We start from the raw sequence: 22,315 nt of genomic DNA on the forward strand, positions 1-22,315 counted from the left end.
AATGAATACTTTGTTCTTGTGTTTCTGTTTGGCACCCTCCTGGGATGCTGAACATTTGGTTTGTGGAATGAAAATCACCAAGAGTTGTTCCTTTTGCTTTACATTTTGCTTTTTTCCCCTAAAGAGGGAACAGGAACCCTTAGTCACTATATTATTTAAAACCTCTTAACACATCATTTGTTTTTTCTTAACGCAGAATCCCTTGACCCTTTTTAATGATCTCTGATGATTTCTTCTGCATTTTAAAAGTATAGTGTTGGTTTATAAAGAAATACATTTGGAATTTTAAATCTGAATGACTAAAGGATTTAGGCTTCTTCCTCTAGCAGCAACATCTTCTGGGATCATCTTTACCACATTGCTTGAGACTAAAAACAAAAGAATACCGGAAAGTTTGCATTTTTTTATTAATCCAGCTATGTTGGCTTTGTTTTTATTCCCTTTTCCCCATTTCAAAGTCTTGGCCACCTCAGTGTCTTCTCATGTGGATATGTATGTTCTTTTCCACATAAACAATTAGGATCAGTTGTGTGGCCGGGACCCTACGCTTACTGATGAGCTGCTGAATATCCTCACAGAGCTAACTCAACTCAGTAAGACCACCAATGCTAAAGTGGCACTCCGAGCACGCCAGGTAAGGACACTTGTTGGTTATTGTGAGGGAGGAATGGTTTTCATAGATTGGGCAACGAGCTTTTACTTCATCAACTTACAAAATGCAGATGTCTATGTCCATTGCCCTCAGAACAAATGTTTTCATGTGATACATGTATTTTAAAGAGAAAGGAGATTAATGTTGAGTATCTTTAAAATAGGAGCCCTTTCCCCATATAAAATCCTGTTGTCGTTTCCTACCCTTCCTGCTTAGCCCTGTGATGGTAAATCAGGGTCATGTGGAGGAAGGCAATAGACTCGACATTTCTTACTTCTCAAAGGGACCTTAGAAGCAGGTGAGAACTTTTAAGTGTATAGAAAAAGAAATCAAGTGTGGAAAGCAGAAAGATAATGAAATGAATCTTAGGTGCTAGCAATCAGAACAACCCCAGAGAAGTCCAGTTAGTTTCACCCTGTAGTCTTCATTTCCATTCCAAAAGGTTTCAGCAGGGAAGCCAAGAGTTGTCCGCTCCCTTTGTGTTTCAGTGCATGGTCACTGACAGGGAAGCAGCATTTGAAGCTGCTCAGTGACCTTCTGCTTTCTCTACAATTGTATCCATGTCACTGAACTACTCAAAGTCATTGAACCTCTCAGTGACCTGCTGAGAGTATTCAGGTCCTACCGTGTCCCTGTTTGTTTGTGACACAACTTTCACTCTCTCTGCCCCTCACGTGCATTGGTGTTACATCCCGATGCCTTTTCCTTGATACTGAGTACCTGGGGCTGTCAGACCAGTTTTTCCTAGTCTGTCTTTCTACTTCAGAGTTGCAAAAGGCTAGCTCTGCTGCATCCACCTTCCCCACAGCTGCTCCCTGACAGACCTGATTCCCAATTAACAGCTAGTCAAGCAGTCCCGAGGACTAGCGGCTTTGCAATGGTAAATCACATGCACTGATGGAACTTGATTGAAGCTGTTTTCTCTCTCTTCCCCCTTCCCCCCATGGGAAATTGCCCACAACGCAAATCATGGTGAGAGTCAACTGAGATGCAGTATTTGATGGCATTGGCTTTATGTTACAGGACCTAGAAGTTGTTTCACTTGGTCTCTGTTTTATCTTTGATGCCTGCACTTAGAGATTTATATTTATTGCTTTTGTATCAGAGCTGCCTAATAGGAGCCTAGAATAATCACTCCCTCAGGAATTTATGCCTCTTATTTTGCTCTCACTCTAGGTTCTTATTGCCTCCCATTTGCCATCATATGAGCTTCGCCATAACCAAGTAGAGTCTATCTTCCTATCAGCTATTGACATGTACGGACATCAGTTTTGCATTGAGAACCTGCAGGTATACTTATAGCCCTTTTCTACACCTCTCTGCACTTTTGTTCCCTTTACTCCAAGCATAGTTTAATTGAGTAATCAATCAATCAATTCTGATTTTTCATGCAATGAGGTTTTATACCTTGACTTTCTAAAATGATTTATACTTATGAATTTTTTTTCATTAAAAATACTGTTAGAATTGTGGCTTAACTTAAAAATCAAATAGACTTGCCTTGATAGAAGTGTCCTATTGAAGTCTACTACCTCTTGTGCTTTTATTTTATTTTCATGCTTACTGTTAAGCTTTATATAGAGCCAATTTTATAAAAAAAAGTACTGGCTAATTTTACTAGTTGCAAGGATCTTGACTGTTATTTTTTAAACAACATTTTTTTCAGGAATGACTTTTCATTTGTCTATCTGTACGTAAGGATAATATTGTTATATCTAGCCAAGGGAATCTTCAGGCTTTTTGTCAGATTTCCTTCTGGGGAACCTAGAGAGAGAAGAAGGATGTTTTTGTTTATTTGGTTCATAGTTGAAATAGAGGACTTCAGATGGAGTTCAAATCTATGGTTTACCATAGTGGAGTATTGAGACAATATTTAAGAAATTGAGTACAGTGAATGGAGCTCAGTGGATGGAGCGTCGGCCTGCGGACTGAAGGGTCCCAGGTTCGATTCCGGTGAAGGGCATGTACCTGGGTTGCGGGCGCGTCCCCAGTGGGAGATGTGCAGGAGGCAGCTGGTCGATGTTTCTCTCTCATCGATGTTTCTAACTCTCTATCTCTCTCCCTTCCTCTCTGTTAAAAATCAATAAAATATATTAAAAAAAAAAAAAAGAAGAAATTGAGTACAGATACATGTCAGAAAGGGTAATAATAGTCATAAACACTTATATTAGCATATAATTAATGCATTATTGATGCATTCTAAGAATTATTAACTCTTTGAATGTTCACAACAGCCTGTGAGCATAGGTACTATTATTTCCCCATTTTGTAGTTTGAGTAAGCTGTGATCACATGACATTCATAGACAAAAATCTTAAGTTTCACTAAAACGCTTCAAATGCTAAATATGTCCATTGAAATTGTTCTCTTTTGGTTGTAATGATTTAAGTTTGTCTTTGTACCTTCCAGAAACTCATCTTATCTGAAACATCTATTTTTGATGTCCTACCAAACTTCTTCTACCACAGCAACCAGGTGGTGCGGATGGCAGCTCTGGAGGTAAGTTTTTTTAGTAACATAACATGACATAACCTTTTTCTTGGTTTCTGGTTGAACTCTTCTATTTGGCTATCGTATCAGTTTTTTTTCTTTAGCCTAAGGTTAGTTCTTAAGAGTACAGTCTTCGTTTCCCCTGAAACTAATGCTGAACTATGGTCTTCCTTGACCCAAGTGTTTCAGCTGAACTAATCACCAGCTTCTAGGCCCTAGTCACAGGAAAATAGCTGCCAGCATTTTTTATAGTTTCTACTTCTTAGATATATTTGATTCTCTTATGTCATAATGAATTAGGATTCCCTATAACACAATAAGTGAAAAAATGTATATGGTCGATCAAAACATGTACATTTTGTGATTTAGGCCAAATAAAATGGATTTTAGTTATATCTTGAATTATCAAGCAGCTCTTGTGAAGTATTTCATCATGAGAAAAAAAAGTAATAACATTTAATGAACTGTATTTTAGGTGCTTTATTTTTCTCACTTAGTCCTACAATTATTTCATGAAAAAGAAAGTGAGACTCTGAGAGGTTAAGTGACTTGTCTAAATTCACAGAGATAAGTAGAAGAGTTTGCATTTGAATCTGACTCACAGACTTTTCTGTTTCCACTACAGCTCACTACCTCATTAAACATAAAAATTGCAGTCCCTGAATACTGCTGTAAAATTGCCAAGTGGGTGTTTTTTGAAGATGAGGAAAAGGGGTGTTTTAGATGATCTTATGTAATGTGACATCACTACCAGTCTGTTGCGAGCTCTTTTGAGTTACTCTATTGTATTCTGTGGGTAGCATGTAATGTATCCTACTCAGTAAATACCAAATCTTAAAAATATCTAAGTGTTTTATAGTACTTCCATGCCATTTAATGAGAAGCCTCCTTATATATCTCACATGCTGATAGAATTCTATGTAGCATTTCCTGTGCGTGGCAAATGGTCTGAAGAGCCCGAGGTTGGACTGATGGTTTTTGGCTGAGATGAAGCCTGTTGCTATTTCTCTTAACTCTTGAGTCAAGTAGTGTGTTTGAGATGTTATATATCAAATTATGCCTTATGCTTTTGCCTAGTGTTTGGGTGATATAAATAATCTAAAAATGATTTTTAAATGAAAACTGAACAAAATAATGTACAGGATAGTAAAAAGGTTGGACTATACTACAAGTTTTTCTATCTTCACTCCTCATGTGGCCCAGAATCAGCAACTCTCATTTTTCTCATGCTTGTGTTTATCTTCTGTTGAAATGATTATGCGTAATGAAGTAATAGTTGTGGTTGTATATGCTCTGGTTTGCTGAAGAGCAAACCTTCCCCTGACTTTAGGTTAATGTGAAAGGTTTACGGCACACCTAGAGGTATCCAGTAGAGTCAGGATAGTTTTGTTTCTATTTATAGTCATGGGTGTAGTTTTAAGATTCCAGCTTTATTAGTTAAGGCAGGGTATTTTTATATGGAGCCTTGAGAATTCTGTCACCATAGACCACCTTCTGTCTCAGATACCTCTTTCAAGATTGTCTCTTTTCTGGGCTAACCATCTCTTACCTTCTGATTTTAAAGTGTATTTACTGAGGCTTACTTTTTAACCAGGTGTATGTTCGAAGGGCTTATATTGCCTATGAACTTAACAGCGTACAACACCGCCAGCTTAAGGATAACACCTGCGTGGTGGAATTCCAGTTCATGTTGCCCACATCTCATCCAAACAGGTGAGTTTGAGCTGTTATGTGCACCTGAGCCAGCCAGCACTGCATCAGGAGAGTTAAGGGGAGTAATGTGTATGACAATTCCATATTTTTTTTAAAATATATTTTATTGATTTTTTATAGAGAGGAAGGGAGAGGAATAGAGAGTTAGAAACATCGATGAGAGAGAAACATCAATCAGCTGCCTCCTGCACGCCTCCTGCTGGGGATGTGCTCGCAACCAAGGTACATGCCCTTGACTGGAATTGAACCTGGGACCCTTGAGTCCGCAGGCTGACGCTCTATCCAATGAGCCAAACCGGTTAGGGCAATTCCATATTTTTAAAAGCTAGAAATACAGAGCAGAAAATGAACAAATTTAAACCAGGAGATGAGAGCCTCTTCTGCCCACTTTTTTTTTTTCTCACCTTTGACTTGGAGAGATAATGTATAGTCTAATTAAGATAAAAGTTTAGGATAACTTCATTCATTTTTGCTTATATTGTGTCACTGAGGAAAGAATTTCCTAGCAGTTAACTTGCTGGAACTTTGCCAGAAAATCACTTTTTTAGCAGTTTAAGTGAACATTTGGAACATGAAAATATATTGGGTGGAATGCTTTTCCTTTCAATAGTTTGCTATGGGCTAAGGTGATACCTAAGCCAATTTCATGATCTCCCTAAAAACAGACACCTGAATTCATAGCAGTTGACATGCAATCAGTTTTTAAAAATCACACTCCAGAAGCAAGCTGAAATTCAAGTAAATTACTTAACAAGTCATGCTAATTCCATGATATCCCCTTCCTAAGCCCTTAAAAAAATTAAATGTACATATGGAAATTTGTTTCAGTATTGCTTTGGTTTTAAAGTGAAAACACTTTATCTTGGATGCTCATTTATTTTTAAACTATTCTGAGGCACAGAAAACCTAGGAATTCCACCCACACATATGTTCATCCCTTTTTGTATTTTCATTCTTTTTAGTAATACCACAGGAAATATAAATATACCACAGCAATCTTAAGCTGCTCCCCTCCATTTCTTCTTTATAGCCGTTGGTTCTTCACTTTATATTACAAAGTGCTGTGTCTTTGGGGATCCTTAGTTATACACACCAGAAATAGCTTTGTTCTGAATTGCCACTTCACCCAAAGCAGTAGAAACCCTTCCTAGAGACAAAGGAGTCTGTGCTGAGACTTTTGGCCACTGGATGCCACTGTCGATCCAGCAGAGGTCAGCAGATGAGCAGAGAGGCATCTTCAGAAAAAGTACTTCTCTTCTTTGTCTCAGAAGATCCTTTTACTTTTCTACCTCAAAAATATCTTATGGCTGGCAGAGAAAAGTATATGTCCTTGATTTTGCAAGCACCTCTAGGTACATTTTTGCCTCCATGGGTTTCAGAATCTCATTTTCTAGAAACAAATGGTTGTCCTTCAGCGAGCGGCGAAGTACTCATGGCACACATGGGCTCAGCTCTCAGTCGTCTTTCTTTTCCTGCATTCCTTGAATAATTGTGGAGAACTACAAGCTGTACTTAATGCTCTTTGCAATTCTCAGGACATTCTCCTTTTCTTCCTGCTTTCTACACCTCTTCCCTTTGGGCAGTGATTTGTAGTCAGGCTGCAGAGCTGCTTGTGATTTCCTTCTCTCCTCATCGCTCCCCTTGTCTTTCTGAATTGCTCTCCCTGTCCTACTTTTTTATTTGCGGATGTGTGTCCAGTTTGGTGAGGGATAGTCGACTGGAAAAAGAGAGAAATGCTTCTTTCTGTCTTGAGGGTGTGAATCTTGATTATTTCTGATATGGTTTCAAAACTTGTATACTTGTCCCTCCCAACATCTCAGGTATACACCCCCGCATGGATAAAGAGCAGACTTGGGCAGACTGTGATTCTGTGTGTGGTCTCTCAGAAGTTTTCCTTGGTTGTATGAATATAAAATTATACACTGCTAGATTATTATTATCAATATGACTGGTATAGATTTAAAGGTAAATAAAGATAAGGGCAAATAAAGGAGGAAAGATAAAATAATCTCCTGACAACTAGAAAAATGTAAAAATTACATTAATACTTTTTTAGATCTAAAGTCCCTATTAGTTTAGGAATATAAAATGTATTATCTGATTAAATCACAATGCTATATTCCATTTGGAGTATAATTTGTGCAATTATTACAACTTGAATTTTGTTTTAGAAGATTCTGTATTTTCTTACAAATGTTTTTGTTACAGTTTGGAATTGTGACGTTATTCTGACACCAAGTGGCAATTCAGTTGTGACACTGACCACCTCTGGTTAGAGCAGATGCCACAAGTTAAGGGCTTAGTTCTCCACAAAACTGCTTCTACTTCAGATGGGGCCACTGCATTTTTTGACCAACTGGCTACAAATTTGGGGGCTCCTATGATCCGCCCAGGTTCAACAATTCACTATAACAACTTATTTGATAGAATTCAAGAAAGCACTATGCTTATCACTATCTTCTATCCTAGCTAATAGACAAACATGGTAATTGACCATACCTTCGCTACGCCTCCCATTGGCTAATCAGCGCGATATGCAAATTAACTGTCAACAAAGATGGCGGCTAACTTGCATACTGCAGGCAGAGCGGGTCAGCGCCATCCCGCCATCCCGCCTGCCCCGCCGCCATCCAGGCCTGCTATTTGTCACGCGGTGGGGTGGGACAGCGCCATCCCGCCTGCCCTGCTGCCACCCGGGTCTGTTATCTGCGACCCGGGGCGGCGGGCGTCCCGTGTGCGACCTGACCCGGGGCGGCCGGGCGAGGCAGCAGTGATCGCCTGGCCCACCTGGGCGTCCCGTGTATGACCTGACCCGGGGCGGCCGGACGGGGCAGCAGCGATCCGCCGGCCCGCCCGGGTGTCCCGTGTGTGACCCGACCCAGGGTGGCGGGGTGGGACAGCGTGGCTCCTCTGTCACCCCAGCTTCCTCATCACAGCTCCCTTGGGGGCCTAAGCCTTTAGTCGGATATCCCCCGAGGGCTCCCTGGCTGCCAGAAGGATGTCTGACTGCAAGCTTAGGCCTGATCCCCCGGGGAGTGGGCCTAAGTCGACAAGTGGACATCCCCCAAGGGGTCCTGGACTGCAAATGGGCGCAGGCCAGGCTGAGGGACCCCCCCTGCGTGCACAAATTTTTGTGCACCGAGCCTCTAGTAATAATAATAAAAGCATAATATGCTAATTACACCAAATGTCCTTCCGGACGACCTTCTGGACGAAGCCGGGGCTGCGAGGGCCGAGGAAAGCTACTGCGGCTGCAACCAACCGGCAGTTGGGAGGGAAGCCTGGGTCCCGGGTGCCAGAGGGAAGCCAGTGCCAGCAGCCGGGGAAAGAAAGGCCTACTCTTTTTTTAAAAAATATATTTCTTTATTGATTTCAGAGAGAAAGGGAGAAGGGGAGAGAGAGAGAGAGAAACATCAATGATGAGAATCATTGATTGGCTGCCTCCAGCAGGTCCCCCACTGGGGATCGAGCCCACAACCCAGGCATGTGCCCTTGGCCTGAATTGAACCTGGGACCCTTCAATCTGCAGGCCAACGTTCTATCCACTGAGCCAAACCAGCTAGGGCAGGAAGGCCTACTCTTGCACGAATTTTGTGCATTGGGCCTCTAGTTTTATTATAAAGGATACAGGTCAGGATCAGCCAAATGATGAGACATGTTGAGTAAGATCTGGGTGGGTCCTGGACACAGAGCTGCTCTGTTTTCTTTCCCTGTGCATGTCATCCTCCCATCACATCAATGTGTTCACCAACCAAGAAGTTCCACTGAGTTTCAGTGTCCAGAATTTTTATCAGGGTTTCATTACAATAACATGATTGATTGAATCATAGGCCACATGATTAAACTCAACCTACAGCCCCTCTCCCTTTTACAGAGGTACAGCGGGCACACCTCTGATCACATGGTTGGTCTTTCTAGTGAGCAGCCCCTGTCCTGAGTTATTTTATCTCTCAGCATAAATTCAGGTGTGATCCAAGGGGTTCTTGAATAATAAAGACAGTTCTATTACTTGAGAAATTCCCAGGATTTAACCTCTCATTCAGGAACCAGGGATAAAGGCCAGTCAAATTCTTTATTATATAATGGGCCTGCTTACCTTTCAAAAGAATTCTAGGGTCTCTTAGTTTTGAGCCAAGTTTCAACTTTTTTTATAACTCTAGTACTGTTATTCTTTTCTATTCTGTTCTATTTTAAGCAAGCAGGTAGTAAACATGTTGTTTCTTATTCTACAGAAATAAGTTACTGGAGACTATTTACCAGTGTCCATTCCACTCCAGTCCTATAAGGCTCAAGGACACGACTATGTCCACTAATCTCTAAGTTAAAGATTCTCAGAATTACCTAGGAAGTGTTATAAATATATATTGGGGTCCTGACTCCCACAATTCTGATTCATTTTGAAACAGAGTCCAGGGGTACCACTTTTTGGAAAAGTTTTGATAATTATGATGAAAAACTGAAATTGAGAATCACTACTGCTAGACCAGTACTGTCCAACAGAAATACAGTAATTGCCTTATCTATGGAGGATACATTCCAAGACCCCCCAGTGGATGCCTAAAACCACAGATAGTACCGAACCCTATTGTATACATACTGTTTTTTCCTATACATACTTATGATAAAGTTTAATTCCTCATTTAGGCACAGAAGAGATTAACAATAACTAATAATAAAATAGAACAGTTATAGTAACACTAGAGGCTGGGTGCATGAATTTGTGCACAGGTGGGGTCCTGCCAGCCAACCTCAATTGGGGCTGATGGAGGCCGATTGGAGCCGGGCCAGCCAGTGGGGGGAGGGGTCACGGGAGGTTGGCTGGCTGGCCCTGTCCCCAATCGGGCCGATTGGCCAGCCACAGTGCGTGTCACAGCGACTGGTCGTTCTGGTCGCTTGGCTTTTATATATATAGATACTGTAATAAAAGTTATGTGATTATAGTCTTTCTCTCAAAATATCTTAACTGTGCTCTACTCACCCTTCTTGTGATGATGAGATGAAGTAAGGTACTCAGAATGCCACACAATTCAAAACTTAGGAATTGTTTATTTTTGAAATTTTTCATTTATTATTTTCAGGCCTTGGTTGACCATGGGCAACTGAAACCACAGAAAATGAAACTGTAGATAAGGAGTGGTTACTATATAATGCAAACCACATATGTAATTTTAAATTTTCTATTGGCCACATTTAAAAGGGTACTAAGAAACAGATAAAATTACTTTTAACAACATTTTACTTAACCCGTTATATTCAAAATACTATTTCAATATGTAATAAAAAATTATTAAAGAGATATCTTTCATTCTTCATACTAAGTCTGATATTTATGTATACTTTATACTTACAGCATTTTGCATTTTTTGATACAGGCTACCCATATTTCAAGTTTTCTAGCCACATGGACAGCTCAACACTTATCCAGAAATTAATTAGGACTCTCTCGTTTTATGTTAATAACAGTACCTCTTGGAGGAATTACAAAACCCCCACAACTTTTTTTTCATTTTGTTCATCGGTTTATTTATTCCTTAGACTCCACATAGTAGTGAGATCGTACAGTATTTGTCTTTCTCTGACTGGCTATACACATTTTTTAATTGTGGTAAAATATACATATAAATTTTACCATTCCAATCATATTTTAATGTAAAAATTAAATTAAATGTAAATGTGTGACCATCACCCAGCTCCAGAACTTTTTCATTTGCAGGACTGAAATTTGTGTCCATGAAACAGTAACTCCCCATCCTTCACTCTTCAGCCCCTGCCCACCACCATTCTAGATACTGTCACTATGAAATTGCTCCAGGTACCTCATTTAAATTGAATATAGTGTCTGTCCTGTCCTGTGTAGCTTAGCATAATGTCCTCAAGGTTCCTCATTATTGAAGCATGTGATAGGATTGCCTTCCTTTTTAAATCTGAATAATATTCCATTGTGTGTGTAGACCTCATTTTGTTTATCCATTCATTAGTTAATGGACACTTGGGTTGCTTCCACCTTTTGGCTGTTGTGAATAATGCTACTATCAACATGGGTATAGAATATGTTTTTTTAAATGCTCAAGTCATGGGGATGAAAGAGTTCATGTTTACTTCAGATTAGTACATGCTTAACATGGAGTTAAAAATTTGCTTTTACTGGGAGGGAGAAGGGGGGAGGAAAGAGAGAGAGGTGACAGAAAGACATCGACTGGCACAACCTTTTATTTTTATGTTGCTTGTTCTTAGTAGTTACAGGAGTTATCCACATCTGATATTATAGATATCCTTCTATGACATTTAATGCATGTTTTAAAAAAATATTCAATGAGAACAGAGACTAGGCATATGAATATTCATATTTTACTTATCAATGCAAAACAGAAGTTTATAATATTTTTCCCAATTGGGCTTGACAAACCAAAAATTCTTGGGGAAGGAAATAGATACATTCTTTAACCAATTTTTGCATTTTCTTCATTGGCACTTGGTCTTCACTTCCTAGTCATTCATTTAGTTGAATTAGACTAAATGTGTACAGCAAGTCCTTAGAAGTGAATATCTTTCTGAGGTGTGTTATCAACACAAAACTTCAGTCTCCTGTTGTGTTTAAAGTCACCTGGTGAAATTCCATTCCTGCAGTTTGTTTTTGACTAGTGATTTAGCCCTCATGGGTTGGGATGAAACATGGCTTTCTGTCTGCAAACTGAAAATAGCAGAGTATTTTTTTTCAGGAAAATGTCTTTGATACTGTTTGGGTTGAAGACCCCTGTCCCATTAGAACACGTTTTGATTTTAAAGGAAGTAGGCAAAACACAAGTGATTTCCATTGCAAAAAAGCAGAGCAGCCTCTAGGAAGGGAGAAGACACCCCCCCCCCCTTTTTTTTTAGCACACTTATGCAGTTATTGGGTAGCCAACATGTTTGATCCTTTTTTTTTTCTGTACATCAGGTTATTTATTCACTTGATTCTTAGATTCACTTGTTGATAGATGCATATTTGTTGTTCATAATTTGTATCTTTACCTTTTTCTTCTTCTTCCTCTTCTTAAAGGATACCTTTCAGCATTTCATATAATACTGGTTTGGTGGTGATGAACTCCTTTAGCTTTTCCTTATCTGTGAAGCTCTTTATCTGACCTTCAATTCTGAATGATAGCTTTGCTGGATAAAGTAATCTTGGTTGTAGGTTCTTGCTATTCATCACTTAGAATATTTCTTGCCACTCCCTTCTGGCCTGCAAAGTTTCTGTTGAGAAATCAGCTGACAGTCATATGGGTATTCCCTTGTAGGTAACTGAGTTTCTTTTGCTGCTTTTAAGATTCTCTCTTTGTCTTTTGCTCTTGGCATTTTAATTATGATGTCTTGGTGTGGTCCTCTTTGGATTCCTTTTGTTTGGGGTTCTCTGCGCTTCCTGGACTTGTAAGTCTATTTCTTTCACCAGGTGGGGGAAGTTTTCTGTCATTATTTCTTCAAATAGGTTTTAAATATCTTGCTCTCTCTCATCTTCTGGCACCCCTATAATTCTGATGTTGGTACGTTTGAAGCTGTCCCAGAGGCTCCTTACACTATCTTCGTATTTTTGGGTTCTTTTTTCATTTTGCTTTTCCGGTTGGGTGTTTCTCGCTTCTTTGCATTTCAAATCTTTGACTTGATTCTTGCGCTCCTCTGGTCTGCTGTTGGGAGTCTGTATAATATTCTTTATTTCAGTCAGTGTATGCTTACTTTCTAGATGGTCCTTTATCACACCATCGAGGGTCTCATTAGATTTCCTGTACATCTCATCAAGTTTATCGACAGACTCTCGAAATCCTCTTGAGAGACCTCAAAAGTGTGGTTCTGAACTCAATATCCTCCCTTGATAGTTTTGTCCTGTTTCTTTGTCTCCGCATTTTTTACGCTTTCTTGGTACACCCCCTAGTGGTCTTTGTGCGCAGTCTTGTTGTAGTTAAGCCTTGATTGTTGTAGTTAATACTAGAGGGATTTGACCTCCAGGCCGACTGGCTGTGATAATCAGCTGTGTCTGCAGTGGAAGAACTTGTGTCCTCTAGGGAGGTGCTAATCTAGCCTTTGCCTGAGGCTATCTGGCAAATGCCTCTGTGCAGGGCTTGGGTGGGCGGGTCCCACGGGATCAACTGGGCGGAGGAGGGAGCAGTTATGGCTGCTCTCAGTCCGTCCCCAGGGGCTCTGCCTCTCTGTCCCAGCAACAGCTGCAAACCTCGGAGGGACCGTAGCCAGACAGTCCTGCTTCTCCCGTTTGAGTCTGGGTCCCTAGAGACTCGCCCAGATCTGGAGCTCAGAGTCTGAGGCTCCCTCCGGATTGAAACAGACAACCGCGCCCTCAGCCAACAGCCCTTGCCGCGCACTCCGCACCTTAGTATTTTACTTCAGCACTGTGCCTCCTCTGAATCTCGGGTCCTCCTAGTTGTAGAACTTCCACTCAGCCAGCCTTCCCGTGGTTCTCTGATCCTTTTTTTGTTTAAATTCATTATAGGGCTTTGTATTGCTTGAAATGTTTTAAAAACTTTGAATTTTTTTTTTATTTTACTGTGGAAAGAACTCAGCATGAGATATTCTCTCATAACAAAATTTTAAGTGCACAATATTGACTGTAGGTACAATGTTGCACAATAGATCTCTCGCACTTATTTATTTTGATTGACTGAAACTTTTTCTTGACATTTAGTTACTCTGTGTTTCAGTATAATTTGACTGTTTTTTTCTAATACTGCTCTCAATATTTTTTTTTAAAAAGGAGCAGATGCCTAAACAGTTTATTTCTAGTCTCAAGCTTTGTGCAGTGGCAGTATCATAGCCAATGAAGTTTATCCAAAGAGCAATTATTGCTAATTGAAAACTATGGATAATCTCAATGATTTTTTGCATCTTTCTTGCCAGATAGGCTTCAGTCAAGGTATGTTATCTTCTTCTTGATTTTCTACCCAAGACTCCCAAGTTTTTTTCTGGGAACTATAGTTGCAATTTATTTGATATTCCCATGTCTTATTCACTAGACTAGAGGATCCAGTTATTAGAGCTTCACTCAGGGAAGCTCCTGGTATAAATATAACCCTTTTCTTCTTAAACTTCCTTCACTTGAATAGCAGCAGCTGTAGAAATTTTCCTGACTTAAGCACAATGGGAAACCTATACACATGTGGCATGTGTGTGTTTTTCTTTATCTTCTTAGCATTTAAAGGCTATGTCCTACTGTATATGAATTTTTTTGAGGGGAGGGGATTTTTTTGCTTTTTTCTTTTTTTAACAATGACTTGTAACCAGTTAGCAAATGGTTTTTAGAGAAGTGAATGAGTTTCTTCAGTCATTTTCTTGGTGCAGGAATAGTCTGGACAGCTGCTGCTCTATACTAAGAGAACATTTTATTATTACCCAGACTTTCAGGACTTGATTCTCTTGCCTAAGATTCCATCAGCCCAGCTCTTTGGTGAGTTCCACCAGTGTTTTACATGGATTAATCCCAGAGCTCAGACTATATTATAAAGCATTTCTTTTTCTCCTTCTTCTCCAGTTAGGCTTGGTTTAGAGCCTGAGGTGTCTGTGTTTGTCTTTTTCCCCCATTCTGAAACCCGAGTTTATCACTCACTAGATTAGTGATGGAGAAGCTTGTTACACTAAATCAGCGTCCTGAATGTTTTTACTTTGGACAATTCATTGAATCATTTGACATTCAGGATTTCACTTAGCTTTGGGCATATTAAATTACTGTGAGTAATCTGGAAACAGATAAGTTGTTTAGTCAGCCTATGTATTTGATCTTCTAAAATATGGCTATATTTATACATACATATGTAAAGTACATTATCCCATAAACTCTGTGGCTTTGCATATGGCTGTACATATTATGACAGTCTGGGAGTTTAGAATTTATAACTCCAAATGATTTTCATGAATAATACACATTAACAAACATAGTTCATTTTTTAAAAACTTTATCTGTAATTCAAATAAGCATCAAATTGATGCAGGAGATGAAAGTATATTTTGTGGGGACCCTTTCCCCCTCCCCATGTGCGAGTCCGTTCTGTAGGACTCTTCCCCCTCCCTACATGGGAGTCTGTATTTGTTCTTTAATAAATTTCCAACTTTGCTATACCAAAAAAAACGTATATTTTGTATGTTTCTATACATATGTAATGGGGGAGGACCTATTGGTGTTTATTTCCACCTATTTCTTAGGTGGAAATCCATGCTTTAGTTACGTCAAGTTGTATTGTACCTTCTCTGTTATTTGCTCCTTGTGAATTTGGCCTTCTTTATTATAATGTTTTAATTCAAGCACTTTCCTTTTTTTCATGTCTCACATCCAGAAGAGTTCGGCTGTGTTTTCACCTGATAGCACATGTTTTAGTCATGACTAGGTTTACTAGTAGGCTGCTTGGCACCTTCAATGTTTAGCTGTCAGTGAGTGGCCTCTGGACCTTGTTTTTATGAAGACCGTTGTGAGGAAGTTCAGGAATCAGAAGCCTTCCGTGTGACTAATCTGCAGACTGCTGCCCTTTTCAAGAATTCTGATAATCCTTGACACCCAGAGATTAAGTCCTTCTTTGGATCATATTGAGACACTCCAAAATCACCCAACTTGTAGCATTTTTTTTTTTTAAGCAGCATGAGCACTGGGTTGTCGTTAGCAGGACAGAATGAGCTATAAATAAATAAAATCCTACAGTGCTTGCTTCATTCAGGGTAGTGTGCTGATAAGATGCAAGCATCTGGGAGAAGAGAAGATGCTCAGCAGGTTTAAGTGCTTACCAAAGTGCTTTCCTGTATCCATGGCTCAGCTGCTGGTCTCTGCTGTGTTATTTTGGCACTCTAGACTTGTAAGATTGGAGAGTTGAGTTTAAAACTCTCAATATATCATTAGAGTAGCCCAAGGTCCCTTCTTGTCAAGGAAGACTAGCTGATTCCAGGGGGAAAGAAAAGCAGAACCCAGGGCACCTGTAAATCCCTATAGTTTTGTGCGGTGGGTTTGTAGCTAATTATACAGCAGGCAGCAGTAATATGCTGCAGCTCTGTTGGCATACTTGTTTCAGAAAGAGCAAAATCTTCCAGCAGAGCAAAGAAGGGCTTTAAAGAGGCTGCAAATGAATGAATCAATGATCATTTTATTGTAAACTAAAGCTCTACATTGGAATCAGGGCATCTGAACTGCGAGGGGGTGGTGGGGAGATGCCAATTGAAATACATGGTTCAGATGTGTTTTAAAGCTCTTGATTTGGATTCTCCTGCAGAAATATAGTCACGCAAGGAGACCACCACTGGTCACAGCCAGTCAAATTGCTCTTTCTCCTATGGTACTGCTGTTAGCAACTGCTAGTAGGTTATTCAGCCGACCTCTTCTGATTCTGCTTTGCTGCCTGATTTCAAAAGATTTGCCCTATATGGCTCTCAGTCACAGCTTGATGTAGCCACTGCTTGTTTGCATGCATCCCCATCATTTTCATATAGGGTCTTCCTCCCCACCTTCATGTTAGAAGGCAGAAGAATCAGGAGCATTTTTATATGATAAGAAATTTATGCAGGGCCAGCTAGAATCAAGCAAAATGAAATTCAGCTGGACGGGATGGCAAAAGGCTCAGAGAACTTGTGACTGCCAGAGAAGTCAGTGTTCCTTAAATAAAGAGGGTTCAGCTAGCAGGCAGCAACTCTGACTTTGCATTCATATTGAAGCAGGCTCTCCAGCCATTCTAGGCAGACAGATCAATAAAATCAGAGGTGACTTAATGCCAAGAACCTCAGAATTCAACGGATTTCTCTTGTCCTTCTTTAAATTTATTCTATATTGATGTGGAATGCTAGCCTCGGAAACTGAGATGAGAAATTGCCCGGTTTAGATTCTGGTTTATGACAAGCCTATTGAACAGTGTCCTTAGAATGCATCCCCTTTGGTTTCTCAGTTATCACATCTATAAAATGGAGCCGTTCTACTGGAAGGAAAATGATTCTAATAGTTATCAAAACATTGTGAATGAGGATTCATCATAAGTGCATAGCCTAAACAGCAAATGTCTTATGAGAGGTGAATTTATATCCCATGTATTTGAAAATGCAGTTGATTGCCTATCAGAGATTGAGCAATTAGATTATTTTTGCATCATGGGTATGCAGTGAATTTGGTAGATTTTATTTTATATTTTTAGCTACATAAATGGAAGAGTTGACTCATACAATCTCTTCCTTGATTGTTTTTGTGCAGATGATGCATCTAGCTTCCTAGTGTATCACAGTACTGTACAGTACGCCACATTGGTCATATTCTTAAATTGATCAAATAGCTCCTGATAGGGTAACAAAATACGTAAATGATCATATGGATATGGCTAAGTATTTACCTTGTAATAGAGAATTTATCCTTCCTTCTTCTCAAGCTGCACAGATTCTTATTGTACCAAAAAGGAAAAAGCTGCCTCTAAACTTACCTCTTACATGATTGATTTGATGCCGTTCCTTTAAAAACTGGAGATGTTGGGAGTTTTGTTCATACCCCATACTGTGTAGATGGTACACAATTTATATAACAAAGCAGCAGGGGGCTCCCTATGAGAGCGTGAGAATTGCTATGGAGAAGGACTGGCTTTTTGTTGGTGGTGGTGTTTTCAATTCAGGCCCTTTTCTGCTGAAAACTTGGCCGTCGTCCTGTGAAAATTCCCTAAGGGATTAAAGTGCAGCTACAGAAGCAGTGAGACCACTTTATTAGTTTAAGAAACTGGTTAACAGTTGAGGGAGATTATACTGGTTTCTAAATTCCAGAAACCTGGATAGATGGAGCCTGAGATTGCTTTGGTTGTAGGGTCCTTCTCTCTGACCTGAGTGAGGTTCATGGGAAGGGACTGTACAGGTGACTCCTTTCTTTAGAATCCTTTATATCTTAAAAGGAAGACTTTTCTGTGTTCTCATTAGTGTCTACATTTAGTTTTCTTAGTTTTACCTCCCTCTGCTCTAGAACCTATGCATACTTCATGTTTGTTGTTGAGGGCCCAGTGCATTATAACTAAGGGTGTCTTGTAAAATGAAACCCATTCCCCTGAGTGAGAGGCTCAAAGAATCCACACAGCAAAGGTGCAGGTTTTTGCACTCAGAGGTTGCTCTTGCTATCGTAGGAATTCACTCTGTGAAACAGGTTTGATGCAGAGAGCATTGCTACTCACAAATCACATGAGGTATACAGTTTGTGTGCAGTGATATGTCACAGCTTTTTATTTATGTGGCCAGCTCAGTCTGTTCTGCTCCTTTCAATGCCATGGAAAGTGCATCATTTTCCTCCCTCTCTCCTCCTTCCCACATATCATCAGCACCACCCACTATGTTCTGTCCATTAAGTCCTCTGTGTGCCAGAAAACCCCAACAATGATTAAATGCTGATAAAAGAATGTTAGAAGGTTAAGATATCAACCAATCAACCCCCTTACAGTCCTCCTAAATTGTGGGTGGTAAGTATAACTTTGCCCTTTTAACATTGGAAATAAGAGGTTTTAGTTGGTGTGGGGTTTTTTCTCTTTATGTTGAAGAAATGCCTGACATCATTTTAAGAAACAAAAAGATTTGGTAGCAAAGACCAAAGAGAAAGTAAGAGACTTGCTTTGCAGTTTCCATAATTACCCTAGTCTTTCTTTCATGATTTTGGCACGTTCTTTATTGGGAAAAACTAAGGTTAGCCAAATTTAGGTAAGGTTTTATTTATGAGAGGCCTAGAGTTTTTAAGTTTACAGCAATTTTAAAAAGTCATTATTACTCTAAACAAAATATATAAATGATAATTTAAAAAGTGTTAATTTTTACATATTATATCCCACTAGCCATAGAATTATTTATCATTATAATCCTACTTGATTTTTACTTCCTTAAAGCCCCTGTACTACAAAGTACCCTCCTTTCCAACCTCTGTCACCACCACCCACCACTATCCACCATCACCATCCATCACCAACACCCAGCACCTAACACCACCCACCACCTACCACCACTATCCCACCCAGATCTATGGGAGGAAGATGATGGTGGAAGAGACTTGAAAGGCAGCTTGGTAACTCATTGGCTCCTTTTCTTTGGAGGAGAGTTTGTAGGTTCATAACATATTCTTCAAAAGCAATTAATGTAGGAGGGGCTATAGAATCAACTTCTCTGGACCTCCTTATTACATTTTTAGTAAAGTAGGAACAAGAAAGAAGATTCTCTAAGAATCTTGTCAAGAATTCTATTTTATATTGAAGCTTAATATACCATATCATATAACTTAAATTAATTTTCATGAGCCCGTGTTTTATCACTACTCTGCATTATTTTTTTTGTAATAGAGCTATAAAAAAAAAAACCATGGTAAATATATTCGACCGTTTCCATCAACGGCTGCTTGGTGAGGTAGGTCAGGAGGCATGCCTCTTTGGAGGCACCCTGGAGGTGGAAGGGTAATGAGCACTTATGTCTGCTGAATGCCAGAGCTGCCAAATTGGAGCTCCTCACAACTGGTGTGTATCTGCTCTGACAGTTCTTTTATTATGGCTTTTACTAACCTATAAGTAACTAACTGTGGTTGTTTAATTACAGAGGGAACATCCCCACGCTAAACAGGTACCGTATGTTTAGTTTTTTTCATTTACAATTAAAAACACCCTTTTTGTAAACTTAGAATAGTGAAATCAGGGGAAAAAATAGCCCTATACTGGACAAGCTAATATGTTATCTTCTGCCAGGGAGTCCATCCTGAGCTCCCCTTTAGATGTGCTAAGTTATTCTTTCTATTTGGAAAACATGTCTTCAGCTTTTCTTCAGCTATTCAAAAGGCAATACTTGAAAAGCCTCAGTATAGAAAAGCTCTCGTCAACTGTATGAGAGGGGAGTTGTCTGCTCAATGTTCATCTTTGCTATAAACATCTTTTTTTTTCTTTTTCTAAGTTATATGTCTAGTTGGGGCTTTCATAGGAGAACCCCTTAAGGTTACCACTATCCTAATTTTTTCAATTTTGAGTTTCTCTTATTTGCTTCTCGTTTTAGAGGAATGCAAATTCAAAAATAGCTGATCTCATGTTTTATAAATTTGTTTGCTTTTTTTTTCTAAAATGATAATAATGATGTGAAAGTCAAGTTTTATTTCAGACCTATAATAAGAGTCACATTGGAAAAGTATATTTAAGTTTTGATGTGTATACCCCTGGGAAGAGGTTTCTAGGCCAATATAACACACTGATATTTTAGTACTTTTGAGTTCCTCCTGCTTCTGAGCCAAGCAAGGCAACACAATGCAAGTTTGAGAGGAAAGCAATTCTGATTGGAATTTAATCCACAAAATGCTAAAGCAATAATAGGTTGGTGGCAAGCTCTTTGTACATGATCACTTATACATTGAAATATTTATAGGCTTATGTTTATTTTGTCCCTCTCCCTTTAAATATTAAGCAATCAAAACTCGTTAAAGCTTTTAGCATCCAATTTAGATGGGAGAAGAAAGGGAGTGCTTTTGTTTGGTCCTCTTGCCTACCCTTGGAGAGTGGGCTTGGTTCATTCCTGCTTGCCTTCAGCTGTTCTGACCCATGAACATAGTACCAAGGGAAACTGAATAGTGGATATTTCCCATGGGGTTCAGCTGAATAAAAATGATATTTAACCCTATGTTTGCCACAAGCACAGCCTGATAGCTTATTTAGTGGGAGTTCCCTTTAAGTGTTATCTGGAACTCTTTTATCTTTCCTGTCTACTACCAGGCAGGTAGAAAAGATACAATGCCTCACAAACTTGCTCCTTTAGTGAATATATTTGGTGATCCTAGAAAAGAGGATGATAGCATTTCGGAGTTCATACAACTCTGAATCCCAGTTTCTAGTGAGCACCATGTGTAAGACTTGCTTGCTGTGTTTCATTTGTTTGTTTGTTTGTTTCATTCATGGTATCAATGGTTTCCTCTCTCACTCTGCCTTTCTATTCCCCAGTACTGTCAAAGATGAAGTACCTTCTTCATAGTCATGATTTGCCAAGGGAATGAAAATCCGGAGTGTCAGTCTCTATAGTCTGTGTGAGCAGCACTTCCATCCTATAAAAAAATTCCGTTGCCTTTTATAATTACAATTTGCAGTAGAGTACAGTATGTACCCAGATCTCAAGTCCACATTGCTGGCTCTCTTCCCCCTGCAATGCTGCAGGTGGTGCACTTAAGGAGATTTTAGAGCAGCTCCCTGAAGGTCAGGTGCCATTGCCTTGCTCTGAACTTGCTTCCGATCAGTATGCCGGTAACATGTCAGGCAAGTCCTAGAGGCATCCTTCAGCTTGGTCCTTCCTAACAGGCTGCCCTGATTGACTGGGCATTCAGAAACACTTTACAGTATTATTTATCAGTGCATACTGCTGAGGTGCATCAAGGAATATACAGCTTCATTATGTTTTTAGATTGAACAAATCAGTTCAGTTCTCTTCGAGCATCTCCATTTAGCACTTGTTTGTCATGCTTACACATACTGTGAGACCCATGCTCTGCCCTTTCCTATCCTGCTGGGATTTATTAAGGGCTTTTAGTGAAGGTATGCTTACCTTGGTATAGAAATGTCTGACTATAAAATAGAAATTTTGCAATTTAGGGTTGAAAATATCTCTCTTTCAAAAAGGGAGGAGCTATAATTCTTATGACTGCTGTGTCTATCAGCCCATTAAAGAAAAAAGTAAATACTTCATAAGTTCCTTTTATAGACTGTGACTTGTTTCTGTATTGTAAATAATGTTTTTTATAATGATCTACTAAACCATTCCAAATGACTTAGAGTTGTCGCACATGCATATATCTATCTGTGAATACTTAATCTATTATAGTTACTAGAGAAAAATGCCTTAAGTGTTGCCTAGTTACAACTTACTTGGCTTGCTTACTTTCTTTTAAAATAGGAAATGTTTTAGGGAAGGGGAAGATGCAGAATGGTTTTTAACCCCTATATGCTGTTTATTCATCAGACATGCCATGATGTCATTGTATTAAAACTGCCATGAAATTCCTGACAGTCCTTAGATTTTTATTTGGAGAGATTTTGGAGTGGTAAAAATATAGTTTGTGTATCTGTTTACATGGGGCAGGGGGCAGGGGGTGGTGGTGGTGGTGGAATTCAAATGAAAGGGTTAATGTGACTATAGCAAGACAGCCTTATCCATACTGGGTAAAAAAACCAAATCTGCTCTGCAACCTGACCCTATTTCTGAGTCTTCTCCTAGCTCCTTTTCTCTATTGTTACTCTCCCAGCCCTTGTTCCTACCCTCCTTGTCTAACACACTTGGTTGAATTACCATTTAGAATGTCCTTCTCCTCCAACCTCAACCACTGTGGCATGACTCATGTAGCTAATGTCAGCGACGTGCTGTTGGACAATTCATTCACTCCACCATGCCAGCGGATGGGTGGAATGGTCTCTTTTCGGACTTTTGAAGATTTTGTCAGGTAAGACATTGTGGAGCTGTGTATGTACAAGAGGAGCGATGGGCGTC

The 22,315-nt window shown here is 39.5% G+C and overlaps 1 protein-coding gene and 1 pseudogene across 2 annotated transcripts in view; both read left to right on the forward strand.

Moving 5' to 3' along the window:
- ACACA (acetyl-CoA carboxylase alpha) overlaps positions 1-22,315 on the forward strand; it is a 259,649-nt gene that overhangs the window by 128,500 nt on the left and 108,834 nt on the right. The window contains exons 26-31 of one of the 2 annotated variants that reach the window (XM_070393704.1): positions 521-634; positions 1,829-1,942; positions 3,062-3,151; positions 4,737-4,855; positions 19,403-19,426; positions 22,125-22,268. In XM_070393704.1, coding sequence (XP_070249805.1) covers positions 521-634; positions 1,829-1,942; positions 3,062-3,151; positions 4,737-4,855; positions 19,403-19,426; positions 22,125-22,268 — 605 coding nt within the window. The remainder of the gene's footprint in view (positions 1-520; positions 635-1,828; positions 1,943-3,061; positions 3,152-4,736; positions 4,856-19,402; positions 19,427-22,124; positions 22,269-22,315) is intronic. The other variant, XM_070393705.1, reaches the window with a different exon arrangement.
- On the forward strand, positions 13,630-13,739 carry LOC138995293 (U4 spliceosomal RNA; annotated as a pseudogene).

The sequence above is a fragment of the Myotis yumanensis genome, unplaced genomic scaffold, assembly GCF_028538775.1.
Source record: "Myotis yumanensis isolate MYYU_CA2020_CCGP unplaced genomic scaffold, mMyoYum1.0.hap1 SCAF_16, whole genome shotgun sequence".
Classification (NCBI taxonomy): domain Eukaryota; kingdom Metazoa; phylum Chordata; class Mammalia; order Chiroptera; family Vespertilionidae; genus Myotis; species Myotis yumanensis.